This window comes from Sciurus carolinensis, chromosome 8, assembly GCF_902686445.1.
Source record: "Sciurus carolinensis chromosome 8, mSciCar1.2, whole genome shotgun sequence".
Classification (NCBI taxonomy): Eukaryota; Metazoa; Chordata; class Mammalia; order Rodentia; family Sciuridae; genus Sciurus; species Sciurus carolinensis.
In genome coordinates, this window is record NC_062220.1 from 143,496,862 (window position 1) to 143,522,640 (window position 25,779).

The 25,779-nt window shown below is 39.2% G+C and overlaps 2 protein-coding genes across 2 annotated transcripts in view; one reads left to right on the forward strand and one right to left on the reverse strand.

Annotated features, from left to right (window-relative positions):
- Nucleotides 1-16,857, forward strand: part of Znf268 (zinc finger protein 268) — an 86,780-nt gene extending 69,923 nt beyond the window's left edge. The window contains exon 5 of the mRNA XM_047562059.1: nt 16,548-16,857. Within this exon, the coding sequence (XP_047418015.1) occupies nt 16,548-16,591 (44 nt within the window). The 3' untranslated portion in view covers nt 16,592-16,857. The remainder of the gene's footprint in view (nt 1-16,547) is intronic.
- Nucleotides 16,858-18,808: 1,951 nt separating this feature from the next.
- On the reverse strand, nt 18,809-21,766 carry LOC124991189 (mucosa-associated lymphoid tissue lymphoma translocation protein 1-like). Its single transcript, XM_047562032.1, is given in 4 exon segments — nt 18,809-19,577; nt 19,580-19,814; nt 19,816-21,481; nt 21,483-21,766. Coding segments are annotated over 4 exon segments (2,292 nt in total). The 5' UTR covers nt 21,707-21,766; the 3' UTR covers nt 18,809-19,410.
- Between the last annotated feature and the right edge of the window lie 4,013 nt (nt 21,767-25,779).

A 25,779-nucleotide genomic window follows, 5' to 3' on the forward strand; every position in this document is an offset into this window, starting at 1 on the left:
TGAGGATTCTGAGTATTGTCAGGGTCAGGATTAGGGCACGAGGGTAATGTAGTTCTGCATTTTGCCCACTCACTATGGTGGGAAGGACCCTGATAACTTCTATCCCTTGGCATCATGATTAACCTAGTTCTGAGTTCTGCCCATACTCTGCTATTAGTCACATGAAGCTGAAAATCACATGCTTGCCCTGGTACACTGAGGATTCTGAGCAGTGTTAGGGTTAGGGCTAGGATTAGTGCAAGGGCTAGGGTTTGGGTTAATATTTCCCCTTTGCTGACTGTCTACATGGAATCCTGGCAGCCTCTACCACTTCAGATTGTGGGGAATGTTGTCTGTCATGTGCCTCCTTATGGTGGGGGATCCTGGTAGTTTGGGGTGCCCCTAGCATTGTGGTGCAAGGAGAGTACAGAGTGAAGAGGGACTGAGGGAGGCTGAGAGCAGGTGCCCACTGTGCTCCTAGGAGAGATTGAGGGTGTCATCGAGGTACAAGGAGAGTGAAGGGCTGATAATCAGGTCAGGTCGGACCATAGAAAGTGTTGCTTTGGGGCAAGCTTGGTTCTGTGGTCAAGAGAGGACAGAGGAATTGATCTAGGATTAGGGAATGAGGCCATTAAACTGAGAAGCAGGGTCCTGGAGGCTCTTACCACGTAGGGAGTGAGTGACGATGGGGCCAGCTGCTCTTCAGCTAAGCTCTGAACTTGTGGATGTTCGGAGATGGGGGTCCGCTGAGGGTGAGGACGTACAATGCCTACCTACTGCACTCAGATATCGGAGACCAGGCTCTGAAGGCACAGATCTAATTTTACTTAGGATTGTCCAAGACATATATAGGCACATTATCCAATCAGGTTAACATGCTTGTTAAAGCATAACAGAACCAGCCTATAGGCGAACTATACATCGTGTAAACAAACCAAGAATGCCTAAGTGATTCTGCCCAGCAACAGGTCTGAGACAAAGGACTGGGGGAACGGTAAGCTCCTGCACACAGCATGAGGCAAGGCAGTGCAGGTGAGCTCACATCACAGCTTGCTGGGATGCTTGACAGAGCGAGGCCTCCCCTCAGCTCCTAGCTCAGCCTCGGCAGCTGCAAAGACCTTCATTCCATGGCAAGTCTTTAGCGTTACCTCAGTTTCTCTGTCCAGACTGTTTGGATTACTTATACCACGGTGTCAGCAACTGCTGTCAGATAAGCTTGAGGAATGTTCCCTACAGGAATTATTGACCAAGGACCCTCTTTCCCACTAAAGGAGACTTGGATGAATGAGAGGAAGCTTCATTCCTGCAGGATCAGAACAAGGCAAGGGTGTCTTCTGTTACCCTCAGGTTTGGTTATTGTCCCAAAACCCACCTATTGCTGACCCATTAGAGTCAACTACACCTGTCCCACTCAACCACAGTCACTAATGTCTGATGACCCCAAAATCATACTCCACAGAGCCACCATTCCCAGACCTGTAGCATTTACAACACGGATGTCCTGGAGAAGACACAACCTCAAGGCTGCCAGGTACTGTCATCCCCTCAGGCAGTAGGGTCATCTAACCTGCTCAGTTCCCCTCCATCCTTGGTTGGAGACCAGAGTATAGAAAGAGAGGTTGAGGTATAGGGGTGATGAACTTAGCTCAGGTGGCCCGGGCTGGCTGGCTAGATGCTGTGTCTGCCTCCCTACTTAAGGCCATGTTGTGCTGCATATGAACTGTGCTCCCTCCTCCTTCTAGTGGCCTGGGGAATTTCTTTGCCTGCAGGATTTACCTACCTATGCAGCAGCAATCACCAGAGTCTGCCTGGAGGAGGTTCCAGGACCAAGTGTTGGGCTGGCAGAGGTGGGCAATAGTAACAAAATAGTAACAAAATAGTAACAAAAACAGCATGGTATTGGCACCAAAATAGACAGGTAGATCAGTGGTACAGAATAGAGGACACAGCCACAAACCCAAATAAATACAATTTTTTCATACTAGACAAAGGGGCCAAAAATATGCAATGGAGAAAAGATAGCCTCTTCAACAAATGGTGCTGGGAAAACTGGAAATCCATATGCAACAGAATGAAACTAAACCCCTATCTCTCATCCTGCACAAAAATCAACTCACAATGGATCAAGGACCTTGAAATCAGACCAGAGACCCTGCTTTTATAGAAGAAAAAGTAGGTCCAAATCTTCAACATGTCAGCTTAGGATCAGACTTCCTTAACAGGACTCCCATAGCATATGAAATAAAAGAAAGAATCATTAAATGGGATAGATTCAAAATAAAAAGCTTTCTGTCAGCAAAGGAAACTATCAGCAATGTGAAGAGAGAGCCTACAGAGTGGGAGAAAATCTTTGCCACTCATACTTCAGATAGAGCACTAATTTCAAGAATATATAAAAACTCAAAAAACTTTACACCAAGAATACAAATAACCCAGTCAACAAATGGGCTAAGGAAATCAACAGACATTTCACAGAAGAAGATCTACAAGCAATCAACAGATATTTGAAAAATGTTCAACATCTCCAGTAATAAGAGAAATGCAAATCAAAACTACCCTAAGATTCCATCTCACCCCAATTAGAATGGTGATTATCAAGAATGCAAGCAACAATAGGTGTTGGCGAGGATGTGGGGGAAAAGGTACACTCATACATTGCTGGTGGAGTTGCAAATTAGTGAAGCCACTCTGGAAAGCGGTGTGGAGATTCCTTAGAAAGCTTGGAATGGAACCACCATTTGACCCAGCTATTCCACTCCTAGGCCTATACCCAAAGGACTTAAAATCAGCATACTACAGTGATGCAGCCGCATCAATGTTCATAACTGCTCAAGTCACAATAGTCAGACTGTGGAACCAACCTAAATGCCCTTCAATTGATGAATGGATAAAGAAACTGTGGTATATATATAGAATGGAATATTACTAAATCATAAAGAATAATAAAATCATGGCATTTGCAGGCAAATGGATGAAATTGGAGAATATCATGTTATGTGAGATAAGCCAATCTCAAAAAACCAAAGGGCGAATGATCTTGCTGATAAGTGGATGATGATACATAATGGGGGGTGGGAGGGGGGCAAGAATGGAGAAGGAGGAACTGTGTAGAGGGAAAAGAGGTGTGGGAGGGGTGGGGGGAAGGAAAAAATAACAGAATGAATCAAACACCAGTACCCTATGTAAATGTATGATCACACACACAAAAAAAGTAAGTGCAGTGATTTCTTTGACAAAAGAACTCCAATTCCTTTAGATATAGACCCAGAGTTATCATTACTGAATAGCCTGGCATTTTATACCCAAAATCATAATTTATTTATTTTTATTTATTTAGGTATTAGAGATTCACCCACAGGCATTTTCCACTGTGCTACCTCCCCAGGCCCCCTGCACTCTTTTTGATACGGGTCTCACTGAGTTGCTTAGGACCTTGCCAAGTTGCTGAGGCTGGTCTTGAACTCGAGATCCTCCTGTCTCATCCTCCTAAGACACTGGGAGTACATGTACAACCGTGCCCTGCTACCCAGCACTATTATTAGTGGATTATATGGCAGTTTTATTTTGAGCTTTTGGAGAAATAACACTTTTTTCAAAAATATCTTTATTAAATTTATATCATCACCAACATTTTTACATATTCATATATTCTGGAGTACCTATTATCTTCCAGATATTTGTTTGGTTTGGTACTAGGAATTGAACCCAGGATGTATTATTTTCAGACAGGGTCTCACTAAGTTGCTTAGAGCCTTGCTAAGTTGCTGAGGCAGGCTTTGAACTCAAAATCCTCCTGCTTCAGCCTCCTGAGCATCTGGGATTACAGGCATGTGCCACCACACCTGGCTCTCAGATTTTTATAATGGCCATTCTAACAGCGCTGCACAGGCTGCAGGAAATCTATTTGGCTGATGCATTAACTCCCTGAGTCAAGTTTATGTGGGGTAGCCAGAGTAGGAGCGTTCTGTAAAGATTTCTTGGGAATAAATAGGGGTCTGTGGTTTCTTTTTGAATAAAAACTTTTTTAGTTATCGATGGACCTTTATCTTATTTATTTACATGTGGTGCTGAGAATCGAACCCAGTGCCTCACGCATGCTAGGCAAGCGCTCTATCACTGAGCTACAACCCCAGCCCCATGGAATCTGTGGTTTCTAACCCACTTTTCGCACTACCGCTGGGTATCACAGTCCATAAAAGTTCTGGTAAACAGTGTAAATTCATTTTTTTGCCCACTTTGCTTCCAGAGGTTGGAACTTCAGGACATAGTAACTTGCACAAATACATTAAAGTTGAGACACTCAGTGCACAAACTTCTTTCTCGGAGCAATTGGCAGTCCTGGAGGTATTCCTGAGGTGAGCAGGGTGGGCCACAGCTGAGGAGGACAACAGTCTCACTCAGGCTGTGAGTGCTTGACTGTACTTCCCCCTGTTACACCCGAAGTGCAAGGTAGAGAGAGGCTCGTCTGCCAGCAACAGCAGCTGGGAAAATATGCTGGCAAATCGCTTCTCAAGATAAACTGACACGTTTGATATTTGGCTGCTACTCTGCCTTAATCCCAGCTGATGAAACCCTTGGAAAGATTTTCATGGCCACACGAAACCACATTTTCTGAGACTTAGTACTTGTCTGTCACTTCTCACACATTTCTCTTCACTGAGGGTGATGCTGGCTGTTGGGGATTTGGCCTGAAATGTTGGTACTTTGCTCAAGAGAGAACGGATGTGCTCAAGACAGAATGAATCCCAGTGTACCCCAGCTTTTCCTGCTCGTTGAAGGTAGATATTTTCTAAATTGCCCAATGTATCTAAGCCTCTCTACTCATTTCTGACTTTGTCAGAGACACTCATGAGTAGCTTTTTATTAACCATATTTATGGATGGAGGGAGAGTCCAGAATTTTAATATTCTGCTTTATTTTCAACATCATCCCCCCTCAACATCTGCCTTTTATTGTGTTGTTAAGATTTGAACCCAGAACCTTGCACATTGTGCACACACACTCTGCAAGGGGACTGTAACTGCAGTCCCGAATTCTAGCATTAGATTGGATAGTTTCATCTATTCACATCTAATGTTATTTTTCATATGGTTGGATTTAAGTAGGCCTTTCTGTTGCTCTTAACAATACCAAACATTTACATACATATGGATTCAGATTTGGTTTATGTTGTAATTTATTGTTCGTATTATTGCAATATAGTTTCATAACATACATTAGTGTCATAACAACCATTTGGTCTTCTAAATTAGAGATTTGGGGAGTATTTTACATATTTTACTTCCCAGATAAATTTTAGAAAAAAATATTTGTTTTGGTCCCTTCTTTTATTAAAAGAAAAGCAGGCTAAAATTTTGATGGGGAAATGTTATAGATTAAATGGAGGTAAAATGGTTGTCTTTGCAATGATGGGTTTTATTTACATACATTTTATGTCCTTCTGTAAATTTTTATTTTGTGATAAGTTCTACATATTTCCCTTGATGGCCTCTATACATGTGATGTATCACAAAGATGCCACTTCTATACAATAATTATGTGGTATTTTGTACTGTTAGTTTAACTGAATGTAATGAAACCAAAAATGTGTCTGGACCCTGGATACCAAATTTTCTCAAACCTTAGTATTTATTTCTTTTGAATGTACCTCCTCTTTTACTCCTAGACCCCAGATTTCAACTGTATGGACCAATATAGCTGTAGCCTTATACTATCATGTAACTATATTCCATCATGGTTCACAAGTAACAGTAATGTCTATAGGTCTATGCTACTGGTTGAGGAGTATCATATATATTAAATAGGTGAACAGTTTTTCCAAACAGATAACAGCAATTTACACTCTATCTTTAGTCATGAGAATTTGTTTCATGTCTTTATCAACACTGTGTAATTTTTTTGTGTGTCTGATGTTATTTTCTTATTTCTCTAATTTGTTAACATGTTGAGTTTTTTTGATTTTTGAACATTTCTCTTATATAAAGTGGTTATTCAAATCTCTTGCCTGCTTTTCCTATCATTTCCTTTTTTATTAAAAGTGCTTAGTTATGTGTGAGGTCATTAGTTCTCCCACCCTGTCACTTCTCTTTGTACATTTTGATGGTATCGTTTGTGAATAAAATTTCTATTTTAATGTTGCCCAATTTGTGAATTTTTAACATGTTTTGTGAAACTTTTTTGAAAAGAAGTAGCCCTCCTGTTCTGTGATTCTTGAGATTGAAACCAAGGGTGCAATTTCACTGAGCTACATCTCCAGCCATTACTTGCTCTTATGTTGAGACAGGTTGTCAGTAAATTGCCCAGGCTGACCTTGAAATTCTAATCCTCCTGCCTTAACCTCCCAAATAGATATTATAGGCATGTACTACGACATTCACACTATAAAGCCCCCCAGTTTTTGGTACTGGGGATTGAACTCAGAGGCATCTCACCACTGACCCCCATCCCCATCCTATTTTGTGTTTTATTTAGTGTGTTTTATTCAGTGAGACCCTGTCTCATGGAAGTGCTTAGCATCTTGCTTTTGCTGAGGCTAGCTTTGAACTACAATCCTCCTGTCTCAACCTCCCAAGCTGCTGGGATTATAGGCATGTGCCCCTGAGCCTGGCATAAATCCCTTTTTATAGTAACTTTTGACAGAAACATATATCAGGGATTGAACCTAAGGGTGGTTAACCCTTAAGCCGCAATCATATCCCCAGGCCTTTTAATATTTTATTTTGAGACAGGGTGTTTGTTGTTCAAGGTGCTCAGGGCCTTGCTAAATTGCTGAGACTGGCTTTGAACTCTTGATCCTTCTGCCTCTGCCTCCCAAGTCATTGGGGTTACAAGTGTGTGCCACCATTCCCAGCTATATTTTATTCTTATATTGAAGTGTATATTACTTCTGATATCTGGTATTTAGAAAGCATATAATGCCATTTTTTCAATAAATATCCCCTTGTCCCAGAAGTTTTCTTTGGGTAGGATGTCATTTTTCTATTTATGCACAGCAGTGCAAACTGTGTACTTCATCATTTTCTTAATGGCAAGTCTTTTTGTAAAGGTTCTGTCTTAGTTACACAGGTCTACTTATTCATATTATTATGAGGTATATTTGATTTATATAACTTCATAGCATATAGCAATGTGTGACATAATGATCCTTTGGTCAGTGATGAACTTCATGTAACTATAACATGTCACCTAAGCTGGGCCCGGTGGCACACACCATTAATCCCAGTAGCTCAGGAGGCTGTTCTAAGCCAGTCTCAGCAAAAGAGAGGTGCTAAGCAACTCAGTGAGAGCCTGTCTCTAAATAAAATACGAAATAGGGCTGGGGAATTGGCTCAGTAATCAAGTGTCCCTGAGTTCAATCCCCAGTACCAAAACACACACACAAACAAACAACAACAGCAACAACAAAAATCTCAAAGAAAGAGAAACAAAAACCAAAAAACCTGTAGCCTAAGCATTTGGTAATACAAAAGTCTAGGTATCAGTATTCACTATGGCATTTGTAAAATGAAAAAAAAAATCACTTTAGAGTGCATTTCTTGCATTGTTCACCCATAATTAAATGTATATGTACATTTTGTACATATACATATAAATCACTATCATATATAATTAATATGATCATTACATCTCAAATTTACCACATCTGTTTCAATTTAATTTGTCTTTGAAAGCACCAATATATGACACTCTGTGGATATGTACATTTTGTACATCTTGAAATTTTAACTTTTACTTAGGATGTTCTTTACTCTCCTTTTTATGAAATTGCCTTTTCCAAATGATTGAGATTGATGATTAACTAATGAATCTTAGATCCTTTATTATATTGAATTCTGTAGATTTCCTTTTTAACCTCAGCTTTAGATGCATCCCACTTTTAATAGCTTAATTGTTATGTAGTTGACTTCTAATAACTTGCATATTTAACCCCCATCCCTGACCCCACGCCATACTATTGATGTCTGAGTGGAGGGGATCTCAAAGTGATCCGTGGGCAAGGCAGGAAAGGGATGGGGCAGGATGTGAGAATGGTGGATGCAGAGTATGTAGGAGTGGATATTCATGAAAAAAGTATTGGGATAAATGGGCGTAGAGAGGAGAAGGGCAATGAAGGAAAGAGGGACTTCAGATGCAACAAGTCTAAGATGGCAGCATGAGGGTAGAGGGGTAGTGTCTTTGGAGGCAGAATAATTTTGGGAAGAAAGAACAAGGTAACTGGCATAGTTCCCAAGAGAAAGAGCCTGGTGAATGCATTCAGTGTTTATCTCTTCCCTCCTAGGAGTGGAATTGAGAGTTCATAGGGTATGCCTCAGTAGGAAGTAAAAATTCATTTCCAAGTAGCTTTAAAAATTTGCATGGCCACAATCAGTGTGTGACAATTCTAATCACTTTACATATTTATATTTTTAGTGTTATTCATTTATTCATTCATTCCATTATTTATTTGTTCCTTTATTCATTCACTTTTGCTTTAGTTGTCATTGTTTTTACATTCCTGGTGTGTATACAATGGTCTAAACTTCTTGATTGTTAACCTCTTGAATATTGGTTTAAGTGTTTATTCATACATTTACTTGTCATTTGAATGTTTCACCCTGCGCCAAGTCCTAACCTTTTTTATGAAGACTTGATTAAAACACATTATTTCAAACAGCTTAAGGATCTATCCTGTGGGGATTACCCCAATCGCCCACTAAAGTGGATCTTTGGGTAAACTAAAAGCTGTATCGAAACTCCCATACACACCTTAAAATAGGAGTCTTGTCTCCCTTTTATATGTGAGAGAGCAGAAGACAAACTCCCCAGAGAACCTGGATGAGTTTTCCGTAGACCAACACACTGCTGCTTGTCAATCGTCTACGTCCTTGACACTGACAATGTCCCTGAAGGTGACACTGGTTACCATCTTTTGTTTTATACTCTCTCTCTCTTTCTCTCTCTCTCTCTTTGGTATCACAGATTGAGCCCAGGAATGCTCTGCCACTGAGCCACACCCCAACCCTTTATAAAATCTTTTATTTAGAGACAGAGTCTTGCTGAGTCTCTTAGAGCCTAAGTTGCTGAGGTTGGCTTTGAATTTGTGATCCTCCTGCCTCAGCCTCCCAAGTCACTGGGATTACAGGCATGCACCACTGTATCCAACATTTTGCACTTCTTCAATCAGTCACAACTCTAGAAATTGAAATTGCATTTATCACTCTTTCTTAGTGCAGTAATGTATTGCCAACTAAAATATTTTTAAAACCAACTTAATGAATGACTACTATTTTCCTTCCTGGGGATTATTTTGCCACCTCTTATGGTTTGGTGAAGGGTGGTCTTCCTTGCTTTCACAACATGGATGTCTCCTGTTATTGGATGGGTCTATGCTAAGTGTGTTGAAAATTATGATTCTAAACATTTCATCCAGTCCCTACATTTCCAAGCCTGTTGGAGGCAGGGAAAGGACAATAGTCATGACCAATGAATCACGTCCAGTGGAAGTATGGTACCAGTGCCCAACCTGGACTGTAATCCAGAGCCTCAGTGGTAAGGAGCGTAAGAACCACCACTGTAAGTCTTCGGGGCCTTCTGAAGCACCACGTATGACTCTGAATCTTTTCCTCTCCTTTTAAATAAAATTCCTGCTGCTTGCTTAAAAAAATAAAACACTATGTATGAGGAAGATGAATAAGAATTAAGTCCTCCAGAGGCACTGAGTTCGATCTTTAATTTTAGTTGATAATGAGCCAAATCAGGAGGGCTTGCCATTGTCCCATCTTTCCATCTATATGAAATGGAACATCTAGATATACTGACCTGAAATGCATTTTTGTCCTGAGGTGATATCACAGAAATTTTCAGGGCAGAATGTTGGAAATGTGGGGGAAATATATGCACATACATATACATTTATACAGAGAAAAAGATAAATTGTAAGTGCATAAATGTGGGGATCAATTCAGTGTGCCACACACATTGTAGTTGGAAGGTAATGACAACATTCAAAAGATGAAGAAAGTAGTAATTGGGGTGATCTGGACTCTACAGTTGTGGGAAACATTAATAGCAATTTAGCTATTAATTAAAAAGAAAATACAGCTAAATCTCTTTAGATAGGCCTCTGTCCTCTGTTCTTCATCTGAATTTAATCCTCTCAAATGAGCTTATGGGAATATGGTGCTCTCCAATGTTGTTTTTGTTGTTGTTGTTTCAGGACTTCATCAGTTATGTCCTGCAACGTCCTGTCCCTAACTCACCTTTGTGACTCTTTTACCACCTGTTCTGGTCTGCAGAGCCAGAGACCCTCCTCTCTCATTCTGTGCAATGAACTGACTTTTATGAATCTTTGCAAACAGTGTTTGGGGCCTATTGGAGGGTCTCTCATATCCTGTAATAGGGTTCCCAGACCCTGTGGGGTTTGAGGGTAGCTCCCGGCTAGTTTGCTATCTCGTTCCATATGAGAGGGACTTATCTGTCTTCTTTGTTTTGAGGGCTCCCTCAACACAGAAGAGAAGTATTTGTGGCCACAAGCTCAGGAATACCAGAAACCATCAGATTTGAGAAAATGACAAAAATAATTCTCTCTTAGAGTCTTTAGAGATAGTAAGGCCCTTCCATCACTGTGATATAAGTTCATTCACAGTCACTCACAGTGGAAATCTTGTATTTAAGTCATCCATAACTGTAAGAGAAAGATTTCTGGTTATTTTATGCCACTAAGTGTGTATTATTTATGTTTTTAGCCTTAGCAGAGAATCAAACATTATTGCAAATTAAATTTTTATTGCAGATTAACTTTCCATCATGATAATGTGATCAGCATTGAGTGGCAGTTTTCAAAACATTGAACGAAGCTTCTGGAAGACATGATTGAAGCTTCACTGACTTTTAAAAGCAACGACTTGATCAGGCAGCTTTTTTTTTTAATCCCCTACCAGAGCTTTATGAATTGTTTATTTGCTATGTTTCCTCACTGGGGTTATAATCATCTCAACTGTTTCCTGACAGTTTCATGGATTATCAGTATCAGTTGATGTATTTATTTACGTATTTTCCTTATGAATGGTAGTCATCCTGTGTTGGTTCACTCCCACCTCTGGTCACTATCCCCAGTCCCCCTTTTCTCATTGCTGCCCTATTACTATGTGACTATAAAATATTGCACAGCCTCAGGATTGGTCCAACCCAGACATATGGGGTAGAAGGATCATTTGGCCTGAGTTCAGAGCTGTTTGCACAGATAACTGAAGCTTGTGTATATATCTTCATATTTCAGGAAGGATCACTTGCAGTAAAGGGAGCATCGAAGACTTGACCTGTAGTGGTCTTGTGGAGGTGGGGTTCAGGAATCTCAGAGGTACTTAGCTCTCTGTGTCTCCATTGTGTAGGAGATTATGTTGAACATTTTGCCTTTTGCTACAGATTATTTTAGGGCCATCGTGACTGGGCTGACAGTTATTGTCAAGGGTGGATCTATGTATAAAGAGAAAACAGGCACAAATAGGTTTCAGTTAATCCTCAGCAAAGTTGTTAACAATGGCCCTAAAATGATCAGGCAGCTTTTAAATTCTGACTGATATGTAAGCGTATTTGTGATTCTTTCCCTCATTCCAGCTTCCTTGTGATGTGAAATATGTGGTGTTCCTTGAGGAACTAGTCCCTTCATGCTAGACACTAAGATATTCTCTTTGCTTTCGCTTATCTGGCAACTTCTGCCTTAACAATAATTTCCTGATGAATGTAATGGGGTACATTTTATTATTTGGAACTAAGAACCCTGATTTTCATAGAAGGAGGTTTTCTGCTGTTAGACATTTTCTGATCACTCTTGTTTCACATTTTGGAGATTGGCTGATACTTTCTCAGCTTTTTTTCCTACTCAGTTGAAAACTTAGCCTTTGCGGGCTGGTTTTCCTGTCATCTCTTGCACTGAGTGCGTGTGATCTGGTCAAGATCAGGGTCCCAGCCTCTGTTTTTCTAGCTTGTAGGTGTTGGTGTTTTCTAAGATTTCCATCAAAGTCTCTGATTTTAGACTTCATCAAGTAAGGAGTGCTGGGAATAGTTTGGGTCTTAGTTTTGTTTTTTCCTCATCATACTTACCATGAGGTAAAATCGTGTTTTGTAAGGATTTGTTCAAAGTAAACAAATGCAAATGTGAGGAACTGGGTAAAGAGAAAGCAAAGGAGTGAAGGCAACAAAAGGATTGGGACTGTGATATTGACCACTGTGAACAATCTGAGGTTTTAACAAAGGGATTGGGACTGTGATATTGACCACTGTGAACAATCTGAGGTTTTAACAAAGGGATTGGGACTGCGATACTGACCACTGTGAACAATCTGAGGTTTTTCTGTATTTCGTCTTATGATTTTTAGTGGTACCAAGAGTTGGACCCAGGGCCTTGTGCATGTTGGGCAAGCACTGTGCCACTGAGCTACACACCCAGCCCCTGTGTGGATATTAATACTAAGGGACTGCATTGCATGATTCCCAATTCTCAATTGAGCCATGGGAGGGCGACACTTTTGTTTCTCATGTACAAGGTGGCCATCAGCTATATGACTCTTCTTACAAACGAGCTGCATGAGTGCTTTTAAATTTGAAAGAAAAAATACTTGTGTCATAAACTTGAGTGTGAAGGCTTAAATTGGTTTGGAGCTGTGTCTCCACATAAGGGACTCTCTTTTGCATCAGTAACTTGACAGTTGGTTGCAACCAGGGTCAACCAAATTTCTGTGTACTTGTTTCTTAGCAGTATTCAGTGAAATTTAAATTCCACTTTTAGTTGTCCTTTCCTCTAACTTTACAAGGCACCAATTAGAAGTAAAACTCAAAAAGAAGCTAAAATAATGTTAGTATAAAAAATTCAATTCGTGCCACATCAACTACTTTTGAGGATAAAACTGATATTCTTTCTGTCCTCCAGATCTTTCATGTCCTAATTTGATGTTATGGAAAACTTGCAAAGACAACTGTATTGCACTTAGAGGAGATATATTTCCAGAGAATAGATATCTGTTGATTTGGTAGCAAACTTTTTGTGTAATATTTCTTTATGATTTTCAGTATTATATTATATTATATTATATTTATATTATATTTTAAGTATATTGATGTAGGATAGATGAGGCTGGGCACCGAGGAATTAGCAGGAAGCAGGTTTATTGGCTGCAGCTGGTCCAGTGTGGGGGATTTTGCCTAAGTCAATTCTTCCCTCTGAACTCTGAGTCCAGAAATTTTTAGACCTTTATACCCAGTGTGCAGGGGGTTGGAGGATCACAGTTTGCAGAAGTCAATGTAAAGGTAGGATTTTTTTCTTCTTTGAGTTTGTATAGAGCGCCTCCTGTCTAATATTTTTTGATTATTTGGAGATTTTTGCACACTTTACTACAAAAGCAGAAGTAATGTGAAACCCACGGCCAAATTTACTTATTGCAAGTCAGAGCAACAAGAAATAGAAAGCCTAATCAAATTTGAACTCTTTTGCAGAAATTCTTGCTGATGGTCTAAGAACAATTACGGTGAGGGCCTCTGGAGAAGCTTGATTAAGACTCTTGGTGGACGATCCCCAGCACCCAAAAAAAAAAAAAAAAAAAAAAAAAGACTCTTGGTGGAGGAGGGGTGCCACTGCAATGCAATATATCTATCTTTATGTAAGTTTCATCTCTTTGACAGTGTTTTACACGATGTAACAGTTTTGGAGCTCTTGTAAAAAATAAATGAGATCATATTTCTCCAATTTTATATGATCCCTGTGTAGTTACTCAGACATACTTTTTAGTGTTTTCACTGAAATTTGTCATTTTATGACAAGCAGACCAATGACAATTTTGGATTCATCCAAAAAACATTTAATTGCATTTATCCAAGTCATCAACACATCTGAAAAATGTATAAAGGCCCTAATAGTGTGATTTATTCATAGGTGATTGTGAGTTGGTTCAGTTTAATTGTGCTTAGCAGTGAGTGTGTCACTGCAATGTGTCCATTAGAAGCATAGCTCCTAAGTCACTCAGTATATATTCATTAAAGATATGATTCTTTGAGGGACTTTCAGCATGACAGCATACAGAGATCCATGAAAGTTCAGCCCAGTGAAGCTGGTGAAAAGAAAAACAACTGCAACACAATTTCAACTATTCATAACTGCTGATCCAGAAATATGGAGGGAAAAAATCAGTCAAGTAAAGTTAAAAGCAAAACTACAAAAGGCAATAGAAATGCAAATTTTTCTTCTTCTTTTTTAAAATATATTTTTAGATGTTGATAGACCTTTATTTTACTCATTTGTTTATATGTGGTGCCAAGAATAGAACTCAGTGCCTCACACATTCTAGGCAAGTACTGCATCACTGAGCCACTACCCCAGCCCCTTTTTCTTCTTTCTTAATGAATCTTCAAAGCAGCAATACAAAAATGCATATATAGAATGTATGTCCCTAGTGCCACAAAAATAAAGGTAGAAAGACTTCACACAATTGGGAAGCATTCTCAGGATTCTACCTTATACTCTTTGACACAATGTTTGGGGTACATGAAGAAAGACATAAAAGAATTGGGACTCTGAAGACTCAAGTGTTTAACATTTTTCTGCACTAACCCCCACAGGTACATTTGGCTTGGTTCAAAAATACTGGTTGAATTTGACCAATTTACATTTTTTTCAGGGTGCAGTGAAACAGTAGAGGATTGTGTCTCTTACCATGTGCTTAGTACAGATTAGTTTTTCACCTTCTGAAATCCATCCTCCTATGGGCTGAGGAAAAACCATCATTCATTTGCAGTTTATCCTACTTTTCTCTTGTTGAATGTAGAAGCAATTCTCTTCTATAAATTCTGTATATCTACCAACTTAGACTCAGGTACTGATTAATTTTTTTTTAAGTTTTACTTTGGAACTTAGTTTAGTCAATTAGTGCTTCTCTCCCTACCTTAGATAGTTTCTCATGTATTTTCCATGGTTGTATATATTTATCTCTGTCATAAAATAAGTTTTATTTCATTCTTCTTCTTTTTCTTCTTTGTCCCGGAGATCAAACCTAGGAGTGCTCCATCACTGAACTCTATCATCTCCTCTAAGTTGCCCAATTGGTCTTGTACTGTTTTTTTTTTTTTTTTTTTTTTTGTAAAAGGGATTATACCCCAGGGTACTTCACCACTGAGTCACATCCCAAGCCCGTTTGGTGTTTTTATTAGTTTACATTTCATTTTTTGGTACCAGGCACTGAAACAAGGGATGCCAAAGCACTGAGCCATAGCCCCAGGCCCTTTCACATCTTATTTTGAGATGGGAACTCACTAGGTTGCTTATTCCCTTGCTAAATGGTTGAGGCTGGGCTTGAATCTGCAATCCTCTTGTTCCGCCACCCAAGCCGCTGGGATTATAGGCATGTTCCACCATGCCCAGCTTATATATCTTTTTGAGACAGGATCTCACTAAGTTGCTTAGTCACTTGTTAAATTGTGGAGAATGTCTTTAAACTTGAGAAATTCCTGCCTTAGCCTCAGTGCACTCAAGAACCTGTCAATCTCAACTCCTTCTGACCTCGTTCATTCTTGGGTTTGATATCATCTACTGTCACTTGGAGAGTAGACTTAGTGGATTCAGACTCAGAGGGCAGGACCTTTATAATCAGGTAGTCTTGGGTGAGAACTGTCCAATCCAACATATGATAAGTAAGAAAGGTTTGGCTTCTACTCTCTGATCTAGTTTTTGTCTCTGAAGCGTGACATTCTGGGATCCCTTTCAAAACTTCCACTTCAATCCTTGGTAAGCCCAGGGTCCTCTGCCCCATAGATAAGAGAGAATCCTTAGGGAGAATGCAAGGCACCCTGACTTTCAAGCCAGGAAATAGTGAGTGTGCAGTTTTGAGACTGCATCTTAAGAGTGGAAAGGGAGACTGTTTGAAAGATGTTCCAAACAGCTATGGCTATGACTGGGATTGGTTTTGGTAGATGGAAACTGCTCAAAATAGTCTCCACTCTCTGCATAAATGAGTCTTCCTATGGGGTAGTTCGTTCCCAAGTCTCCTCTGGCCAATCAAGTGCATAATATGCAAGCAGCTGGAATGCTGGACATTCTGTCCCTCCACTCGTGGACTGAAGCTTATTCGGATAGCTTTGTGTTGGCAGATTCGCATCTTCCCATATTGTACGGTGATGATTGGCATGACCATCAGGCAAGAATCCCAAGTACAGGTGTGAATTTTCTGCATAAAAGTAGTGCTGGCATAGGGACTGAGTTGCTTTTTCCTCTTGAGCTTTCTAGATGTCTGAGAAGCAGGACCTCAGATTCAGAATGCTGAACGCTTTGGTTAGTTTTTTTTTTAGAGGTCTTTGAATGTATTCCTATATTTTCATTTCCCTATCTACATTTCCAATGTCAATATTTTTCTCTACAACATAATAGTTTCTCATGTTATATTTCAAATAGTGTTTTGCAATTGTTTTTCCCTCTAACACTTGATGAACTCTTTATGGGATTTTTAAAAATCTTCTTTGTGAGCATTTCACATGAGAGGTAAAAAAGAATCACTTGACTCTTTCTAAAAAAGTGTTGATCCCTATCCTCTGTTTGTCTTCCATAGACACAGACAACTTCTTGGAAGGTACTGAGTGGAGATGCCTCTGAAGATTTGGCAGGATGATGTCCTCATGCCACCCTTACCCTCTTCCTGGCTCTGAGGTTTCTGAGGTGCCCACAGCTACCAAGTCTAAATGCTTTTGGAATGTCTAGCTCATGTGAGTCTTTGCTCTATCCTGCTAGAGAGGAAGCAGTCTGAAGTGTAGTGTGGATATTTTCATTGGTGTAGTTGGATGCCTTGCATCTGAAACAATCTCCTGATACAGCCTTCATTTAAAGACACTTCATTTTTTTTCTTGTCTCCATTACTGAGAATACTGCTGTAATAAAAAATGGGCATGCAGTCATTTTTTGACTTATTGATTCTAATTCCTTAAATTTATTCCAGTGTTACTATGTTATATGTTCTGTTTTTAATTGTTCAGAAATTCTTTATACTATTTTCAAAAATGAGTTTATGAAACTTACGTTTTCACCAACTGTACAACAGTTTCCATTTTCGCATATCCATAGTTTCGTGACTCTTTGTTATTTTCAGCTCATTGACAAAAGGTATTCTAACAGCTGTGTTCAGCATACAAATGTCCACTGTTTTACCTCGCATTCAATCTCTGATGGGAGACTGTAGATTCCAGTCTGTCAGGTAGTCAGAGAGAGAGAGTGCTCTACCACCTTTTCTGGGAATTAAGAGACATGTCTACATGATGACCCTTTCTCCAAACTATGTTTGGGATTGTAGCAGCCAATGGAGATGCTCTCACACCAAAGGAAACCACTGGTTAGCGACCTAGGAGAGATTTATTTATGCTCTGTAAGCTTTACTCCCAGAGCTGGAGTGTTGAGAATGGCTTTGTAGTTGGGATCCTTCTGCCTAAGCCTACTTTCTTTCTTTTTCAAAGTGTTTTGTTGTATGTGAGGCAATTAGTTTCCTCCATTGAATGAAAGATGTTAGTGATGAGACACTCAGTGAAGAAAGTGTTCCTTACAGGAATAATCAGCAGAACTGGAATTTCTACAGTGTCAAGCTGGAGGTTGGGTCTCTTTAAGTGTTGAACACCCATAAAGGCTGCAGTTGGTCCAATGTATTCTTTCATTTTTAACTCTGATGCAGGCTAGGGAGTGGCTCAGCTGTCAGTAACTTTAGTTGGCAGATTACCCTAGCAATTCTCTTCAGGCATAAACCAAGGCCTTTGAGATTTAACTTCTCTCCCCTCATTACAGGAGTTGAAACCCATGGATATACTTGCATGAACATAGGTAACAATCACTTTTTCTGTGTTCTTAGTACTCATGAATGTGTAGATCCTTCTTCAGCATTATGTAAGCTAATACCTAAACCACAGGAGACTTTTTAGAGCTAGGGTTTTATATATATGATCTCAAATATGGTCCCAATCTTCCTCTTCTCAGAGTGATGCTGGCTGTTGGTGATCTGTTCCAGTCATATGACACATTGCCTAAGGATGAACTAAGGCCCAATTCTATCCTAGCTTTACTTAATCACTGAGTGTCAGATATTTTCCCAGTTGTGCAATGTATATAAATCTCTCAACTCTCTTTTTCCTTTGCCTAAGAGGTACTTGAAATATGTGTATTCAGTGTATCCATGAATGGAGGAAAATTCAGGAGCCTCCTATTCTTCTATATTCCCCGCATCACCCTCACTTGATTTGCCTTTTATTGTTGTGCTGGAATTTGACTCCAGGGCCTTGCTGACTCTGTACACACACAGTTCCAGTAAACTCTGCCCCCAGTCAATCTTCCTTTAGATATGGCCATGTCATCCATTCACATGTGATGTCGTTCTTGAGGTGTTTATATTTTTGTTGGATTTTCAATAGCTATTTAAAAATTACATAAAATTTCACATACATATAAATTCACCTATGGATTTCATTTGAATTATGATTCCTTGGTTTTTTATTATTGCACAAAACTTTTCTTTCAATTCATAATTTTGGTGGCTGATTTTATATATATTCATATATATATTCCAGATGATTTATGAAATTTTTATTCTGATTCCTTCCATGAAAAATTAAGTATGCTTACATTTTTTTTTGAAAGTATACGTCATCAATGTTTGGAAGATCAGATAAACAAACAGCTACCAAAATTATATCTCTATTCTTAACTCTGACAACTAGCTTCAACACAGATATTTTATCATTTCTCATGTGGTTTCATAAAATTATAAACAAGAAATATCAGCCTATTCTACAGAAGGTTTATATACAAACTCTTAACTGACACTTGCAGCAACATCTTATAATTACAAACTAAAGTTTACACATTCCTCAAGATAATATACAGATATGCATATCTACCTACCTGTCTTTCAACCTATCTACAAAAGTAACAGCTGTCTCAGAACCTGTCAGGAAGGCAGAAGTAGAGAAAACATGGGAACAGAATTCTGAAGGTCTCAGTTCTGATGTCAGCTCTAACTTACACAAGAGAGTTCAATCTATTTCTCCCACTGATAAAACTAGGTTAAACTTGATGATCAACAGGATTCTTTTTGGTGTAAAATAAACAATGACTTACTCCATAATAATGCCATTTCCGTTGCTACTACTTCAAAGTGATCAGAATGAAAATGTTTTTGTTATATACATGTATACACACCCACACCCATAGGTCATTCTTAACAGAACAAGTCAACTACTTTCCAGTCTTAAAAGAGAAAAAAGAGCAAGAGGAAGATTGTGGTTAAATAATATAATTCCAACAACTCAAAGTCCTGAGCTTGCTTTGAAACAGTTGTTGGTAATTTTCTTTGTACATATATGTATATATATTTGCCTTTTCACAATGCCTCAGTTTAAAAGCACTATTTCATGTGAGACACCCCATAAGGTCACTTTTCAGAAATTTATGAGCCTGTCAGGGAAACTGAATGGCACTTCATCAGTTGTTTCTACTGGCACATTACTTCTACCAAAGTGACAGGAGTAATGGTGGGTGTGATAATTTGAAATAAGTGCATTAGGAGTCCGGGTGCAATGACACCTGTCTGATGGCATAACACTGAATTACTAAGATGTGAATGGTAGACACCATGGAATGAGTCCTGAGATGAATGATAGTGCCCTGTTGCCCCCAAGGTGGGTGTGGTGCTATGGTAAGGCCCCTCAGACATAAGACACGTCTGAAAGCAAGTCTTTCTGCCCAGGCTCTGGTGCATGTCTAATTTAGCGATGAGAGGCTTTCCGACATTCACTTCCTGCTTCTCCTCCACGGTGTCTTCCAATCCTGAGTACTGATATGACGAAACATACTGTGAAGATTAGATGTTCCTTTAATTTTTGCAGTGAACTGAGTCTTGTATAAAGGCAATGCTTAGGAAGATCCTTTGATACTAAATAGCTGCCAGTTTCTTCAGGAGTTCCTTTATTTGCATCTTTTGGATCAATATCCAGGTCAAGTGGGAAATCGGTAATATATGTATCACACATTATTATCTCAGATGGTTTGTGAACTATACTTGTATAGATTATCATGACATTGGAGAACTCAGCTGCAAATCCTAATTGAATCTGAACACCGCATTGAAATTTAAGACACATGCTTTCTGGAAGTTCATGAGCCTTGGCCCATTGTAGATTGCGCACTAGAGACTCTGCAGAATGAGTTGTGCTCTGAATTGGATCTGTGAGTGCTCTCTTTTCAGACAAACTGCTTCGAATCTCTAGAGCCTGTTTGCCTTTGGTAAGGTGACATTTACCCATATCTTCTGCAACTTCATCCAGTAACACAGTAATTTTTTTATCTTCTAATAATCTATCTTTTAAAAATTTCATGAAGATTCCATTTGCCAATCCAGAATGCTGGATTTCAAAAGCTTCTGCTCCTTGACACGTGGCATATCCAAACACAATATTGGCAGTGACTTTTAGTGCATCCAAGATTGGAATGGTATCATCATAATCATTTCTTTTCCTGCACATATCCAATAAGAATACATTGAGTCCAGTTTCTTTTTCTTGCATCAATTTTAGTATATTTTGTACACATAGGCAATTTTCGGACCTATATGGATTTGGAGCATCTACAGGGACCATAAAGCTGTTCCCAAAGTTTTCATAACCATGTCCTGCATAATATAATAACCCATATACGCCTTTGTCTAAAAGCAGTAAAAATTCATCCACAGCGTTACACATTTCATATTCAGTAAGATCCAATAATGAAACAACTTTGAAATCTAGCTGTCTTAGTAAGTTGGTCAATTCATACACATCCACCAAAGGAGCTTTAAGCTTGGGGTGTTCCCAGTAATTCATATTTCCTTTCAAAAGAGCGACTTTGTCCTTTGCCAAAGGCTGGTCAATTGTTTGTTCTTTATTATCAGAATGCCCTAAATCATTTAATTCATCTGTGATGACATCTACCTCCTTGCTATCCTGACTGTCTCCATCATTATAAACATGACACCAATAGGTTCCTTGATGTTCCAAATCCACATAAGGCACCATGTATAGCTTTTTTGTCTCATGTGGTAATGGTGATTCATTTTTGGACCACTGGTAGTGAGGAATAGGGCTTCCAATAGCAACACACTGTAATACCAATGTGCTGCCTAGCATCAGTTTTTGGGACTTTGGTTCAACATAGATTTGCAACCAGGGTTCAGGCAAGCTATCCGGACTTCTCCGGAAGTTTTCTGTTACTTCTGTCACATCACAAACATCCAGCTGTGACCATTGACTGAATTCAAAGGTGAGATTATTATTAACACGACAGACATAAAAGCCTGCATCTTTTACATGCACTGTGTTAAAAATAAGTTCTGATGCATTTCCATATGGAATCTCTTTGTTCATTTTGAACCATTGGTATTGTACAAAAGGATGTCCAGTTGCACGGCAACAGAGTTTCACAAACTGTTCAGCCAAGACTGCCTTTGATTCTGGATTTACAGTGATCTTTAATCCTGAGCCAGAGGCGCCCCCGACTGCCGGCCAGCTCGGCCAGCCGCCTCCAGCCCCGGCCCTCGGGCGCGCGGTCCAGGGTCTGGCCGAGCCTCCGCAGCAGCGGCTCCCCCAGGCGGAGGAGGGTCGCGCCGGCCAGGGAGGCTAGCGACTGCCCCGAGGGCGCGGCCGGAGGCGGCGGCAGGGCCGGGGGCGGCGAGGCCTGCAGCGGCTCCCCCCTCAGCGACATGGCCAGCGCGAGCCGGGTCGGGCCTCGGCTCCGGCGCCCTTCCGCTCGCCCCTCGCTCGCCTCGGAGCCCGGAGACAGCGGCGGAAGGAGAACTCGGGCGGCGCTGCGCAGCCCTCGCAGGAGGAAGCTCGGCTCCCCGCCCCGCGAGACAGGTTCCCAGTATGCTCACATTTTAAGGGGGTAATACTTTAGATTTTTTGGAGACTTTTACATCGTGATAATGATGCTTTTTCATGTATACAAATGGTGTGTATGATTGAGTCTATTATGTTCTTTTGTATATTTTTATTTTCTCAAATTCTACATATTTCCTAAATACATATGCATATAAAATATCACCTGTGTGTGACGTTTGCACAAACGCTGTTTCACCATATTTGTCAAACCAGATACAGCATGATGAAAATGGGCTCCGGAAATCACCTCACGCCCTTTTCTACTTATCTCTTTCCCAGTGTACATTGCCTTTTCTTCATGTCCTGGGTTTCATCTGTTTGACCAATGCTGCCGTATCCTTATATATTACCATGGTTCATATGTACAGTGATTTTTATAAGCATATGCTTCTGCTGGGGAATGATCATTTATTTTCAATAGCCAGTTTCTTCAAAGAAATAACAAATTTCAGTCACTCTTCAGTTCATGAGGATTTATTTGCTCCACATGTTTACTGATACTATTTAATTTTGTCTCACAGATGTGATTTTATTTTGCCATTTTCCTCATTTCTAAAGTTATTGAACTATTTTATGATCATTGAACACTTACATTTCTCCTTAAAAAGAAGCTATTCAGGTCTCTTCCCTTCTTTTTATTAGTACTGTGGATTGACCCAAAGATCCTTAATAACTGAGCCACATCCCTAGCTCTTTTTTATATTTTATTTTGAGACATGGTCTCACTAAATTGCTTAGGGTCTCACTGAATTGCTGAGACTGGCTTTGAACTCAGAATTCTCTTCCTCTGCTGGGATTATAGGCATGTGCCACAGCGCCTGGCTCTTGCCTTTGCTTCTTTTGGTCCCTGATTTTTACTTTCTTTACATTTTTTTATTTATGTTTTTGGTACCCGGTTATAACATTAGGGTTGCTTAAGCACTCTGCAACATCCCCTGCTTTATTTATTTATTTTTTATTTTTTGTTTGAGACAGGGTTATGATGAGTTGCTTATGCCTGGATAAGTTGCTGAGGTTAGCTTTAAATTTGGGATCCTCCCACCTTAGCCTCCTTCCTTTCTCTTTCAAACTGTTTTTAAACAGGTGAGGCAATTAATTTCTCCTAATCTGTCTCTTTGGTTTGTACCCATGAATGGTATCATATCATAGATATAAACTTTATTTAAATATATCTCAATCTTGTTATAAAGATACTATTTAACTCTGGAAACAAATAACCATCTTCTGTCTTCTTTTTCTTCTTTTTAATTATTATTATTATTATTAGTATTTTGGGTGATTGAAGACAGATGTGTTATAGTACTCAGCCTCAATCACTGTCCTTTGTAAAGTTTGTTTTGTGTAAGCATCTCACTGAGTTACTCATGCTAAACTTGATCTTGTAATTATTATGCCTTTTCCTTCCAAATAGCTGATATTACAGTCATACACCACTCTATACATTGGATAAATCCCTTTCTTATAAAAACCATGGCATATCTTTTATTTTCCTTTTATATTCGAGTATATATTGCCAGTGAATGATTTATTCAGTTATATCAGGAAAGGATACAATGGCATTTTTGTCATGCACATAACTCCCCCATCCAAGCAACTTTGGAAAGGATGTATTTTTTTCTCTTTTACTGCAGTGCAGTTTCTATCTTTATAATTATCTAAATGGCCAGAGTCTTTTAAAGGATTCTGTCTTTAGTTCCACAGGGCTAATTATTCATCTCATTATGAGTTCTATGCTGATTGCTATAATGTTAAATCCTATAGTCTTATGTGGCACAATGCTTTTATCAATGATGGACTTCATGTGCACTAATGGCTAAATTATAACCTAGGTATATAGTGGTCTATACCATCTAGGATTGTTTAAGTAACCTGTATCATTTGCTAAATAACAGAATCACCTTATGATGTATTTTCCAGAATGTATCCCCATCATTAAGTGAGACATCATTGTATATGACCATATATGTTATAATTATGTAATATATAAATAATATGCATTTGTTACATGTGGAATTTATTAGCGCTCTTTCAATTTCATTTGTGTTCTAAATGCAACATCTGGCATTTCTGATACTTTCTAAGGTATGTTCACTGTATTAAATTTTTCTCCTTTGCTTAGTATTTTTCCTCTGCTGTTCTTTTGATAAAAATTGTCTTTGTCAAAATTTGAGACTGATATCTTAGTTTCATTTTAAATTTATTATTTAATAATGTGTAATTTCTTTTCAACCTCAACTTAGACACATAACACATTTTCCAAGTTTATTGATATAATTTCTATACATATTTAAGGTATATACATTTATCTTTTGATGTGAACACATCCATAAAACCAGTTCAATAATAAATTAATATATCCATTATCCTGAAGTATTTTCTAGTATCCTTTTAAAGTCTCTCCTTTTGGCTCTTCCCTACCACCTTTTATTTCATGAATTTGATCTTATTTATGAAGGCAAATACTTAACCAGCATCAAAACTATACATGTCAATGAATTATTACAATGGGAACATACCATATAACTACTATTTCTATCAAGAAATAGAACATCAATGATGCTACAGACAATACCTTCAGGTCTTCTTGTCTATCACTATACCATCCAGTCTCCCTAGTTGTAACTGCACCTGTTTTGTTCCAACTAATTCTTTTAAAGTATTATTCCTTTATAAAACAAAACAAAGGGGAAAAAACAACAGTGGGACCATGTACTAATTATAAAAAAAGGTAGAATAATGTAGCTTTGTCTAGGAAACCAACCTGACCCAAATCTTGCTTGATTCTCTGTTGGTGGAACAAATCTGAGGGTGATCGAGGAATCAGGATAAAGAGGGATAGCTCAGAATGTCAGGGCTGGGGCATTAAGAGTGCAGTTATGTGAGGTTACCTGAGGATAAGGATCGGGGTGTTGAAGAATAAAAAGAGAACACGGGCTACTGGTGACAAGCTGGGGGAGCTCAGATGGAACAGGTCAGAACGTGAAGCAAAAGCAGATTTAACTTGGATGAGCAGTGCCTGGAGAGGAATGAATGGCAAGGCTTGAGGGAAGAGTGTGGCATCTCTCCTGGAGCAGGGGGCCAGCTGTGTGGCATGCTTTTCTGATGACACCATTAACTCCTGGTCCTTAGGAGCTTTCAAATATGAGAGCAGTGCGTAAGTGTTACTCAGCCACAGTATTTCCTGTCTTCTCCCACTTGGGATCCACCTTTTTCCCCTCTGCATGTTATACATCCTCAGCATTTCTTCTTTCTCCTCAGATCCATTCTCCTACTCCTTCACCACTTTTCCTTTGCTCTGTCCAGTTTACTTTTTTGTCCATCATCTCCTCCTTCAGCTCCTCGACTCTCAACTATGCAACTTTCTCCATGCTTTTCTCACATTGTGTGGGACTGGGCATAGGCTTTTGGGAATCTTAGGTACCAGAGCCCTAATTAGGGGCCAGGAGTGTGGAAGGTGGTGGCAGATGCGGTCTAGTTTGGTGGTGAAAGCAGCAGTGGCAGCTACCTTTTGGAGTATTCTAAGAATAGTTTTGTGCATTTCTGTTGTGTCATAAGTAGAATTGATGACTCATTAGGTATGCTAAGTAGTCAGTACCAAATTTTCCAAGTGCCTCTAAAATTTTGCATGACCTACAGGATTTGACAATTCCAATCACATAACGTGTTTGTAATGTTTAGTCTTTTTACAAATTCAGATCTTTTGCCTTTTTATTTCATGTTTCCCTTCCTATGGGTATAGTGTATTGGCTTTAGTATTAATTTGTCTTAGTAGTATTGATTTATACTCCTATTTGTAAATTCATATGGCAGGTAACTATTTCCTTCTTCTTTTATTTTTTTTTCTATTTCCTTCTTTGTTAAGTGCATTTAGAAACAATTTCTGCTTTGCTCTTTTGG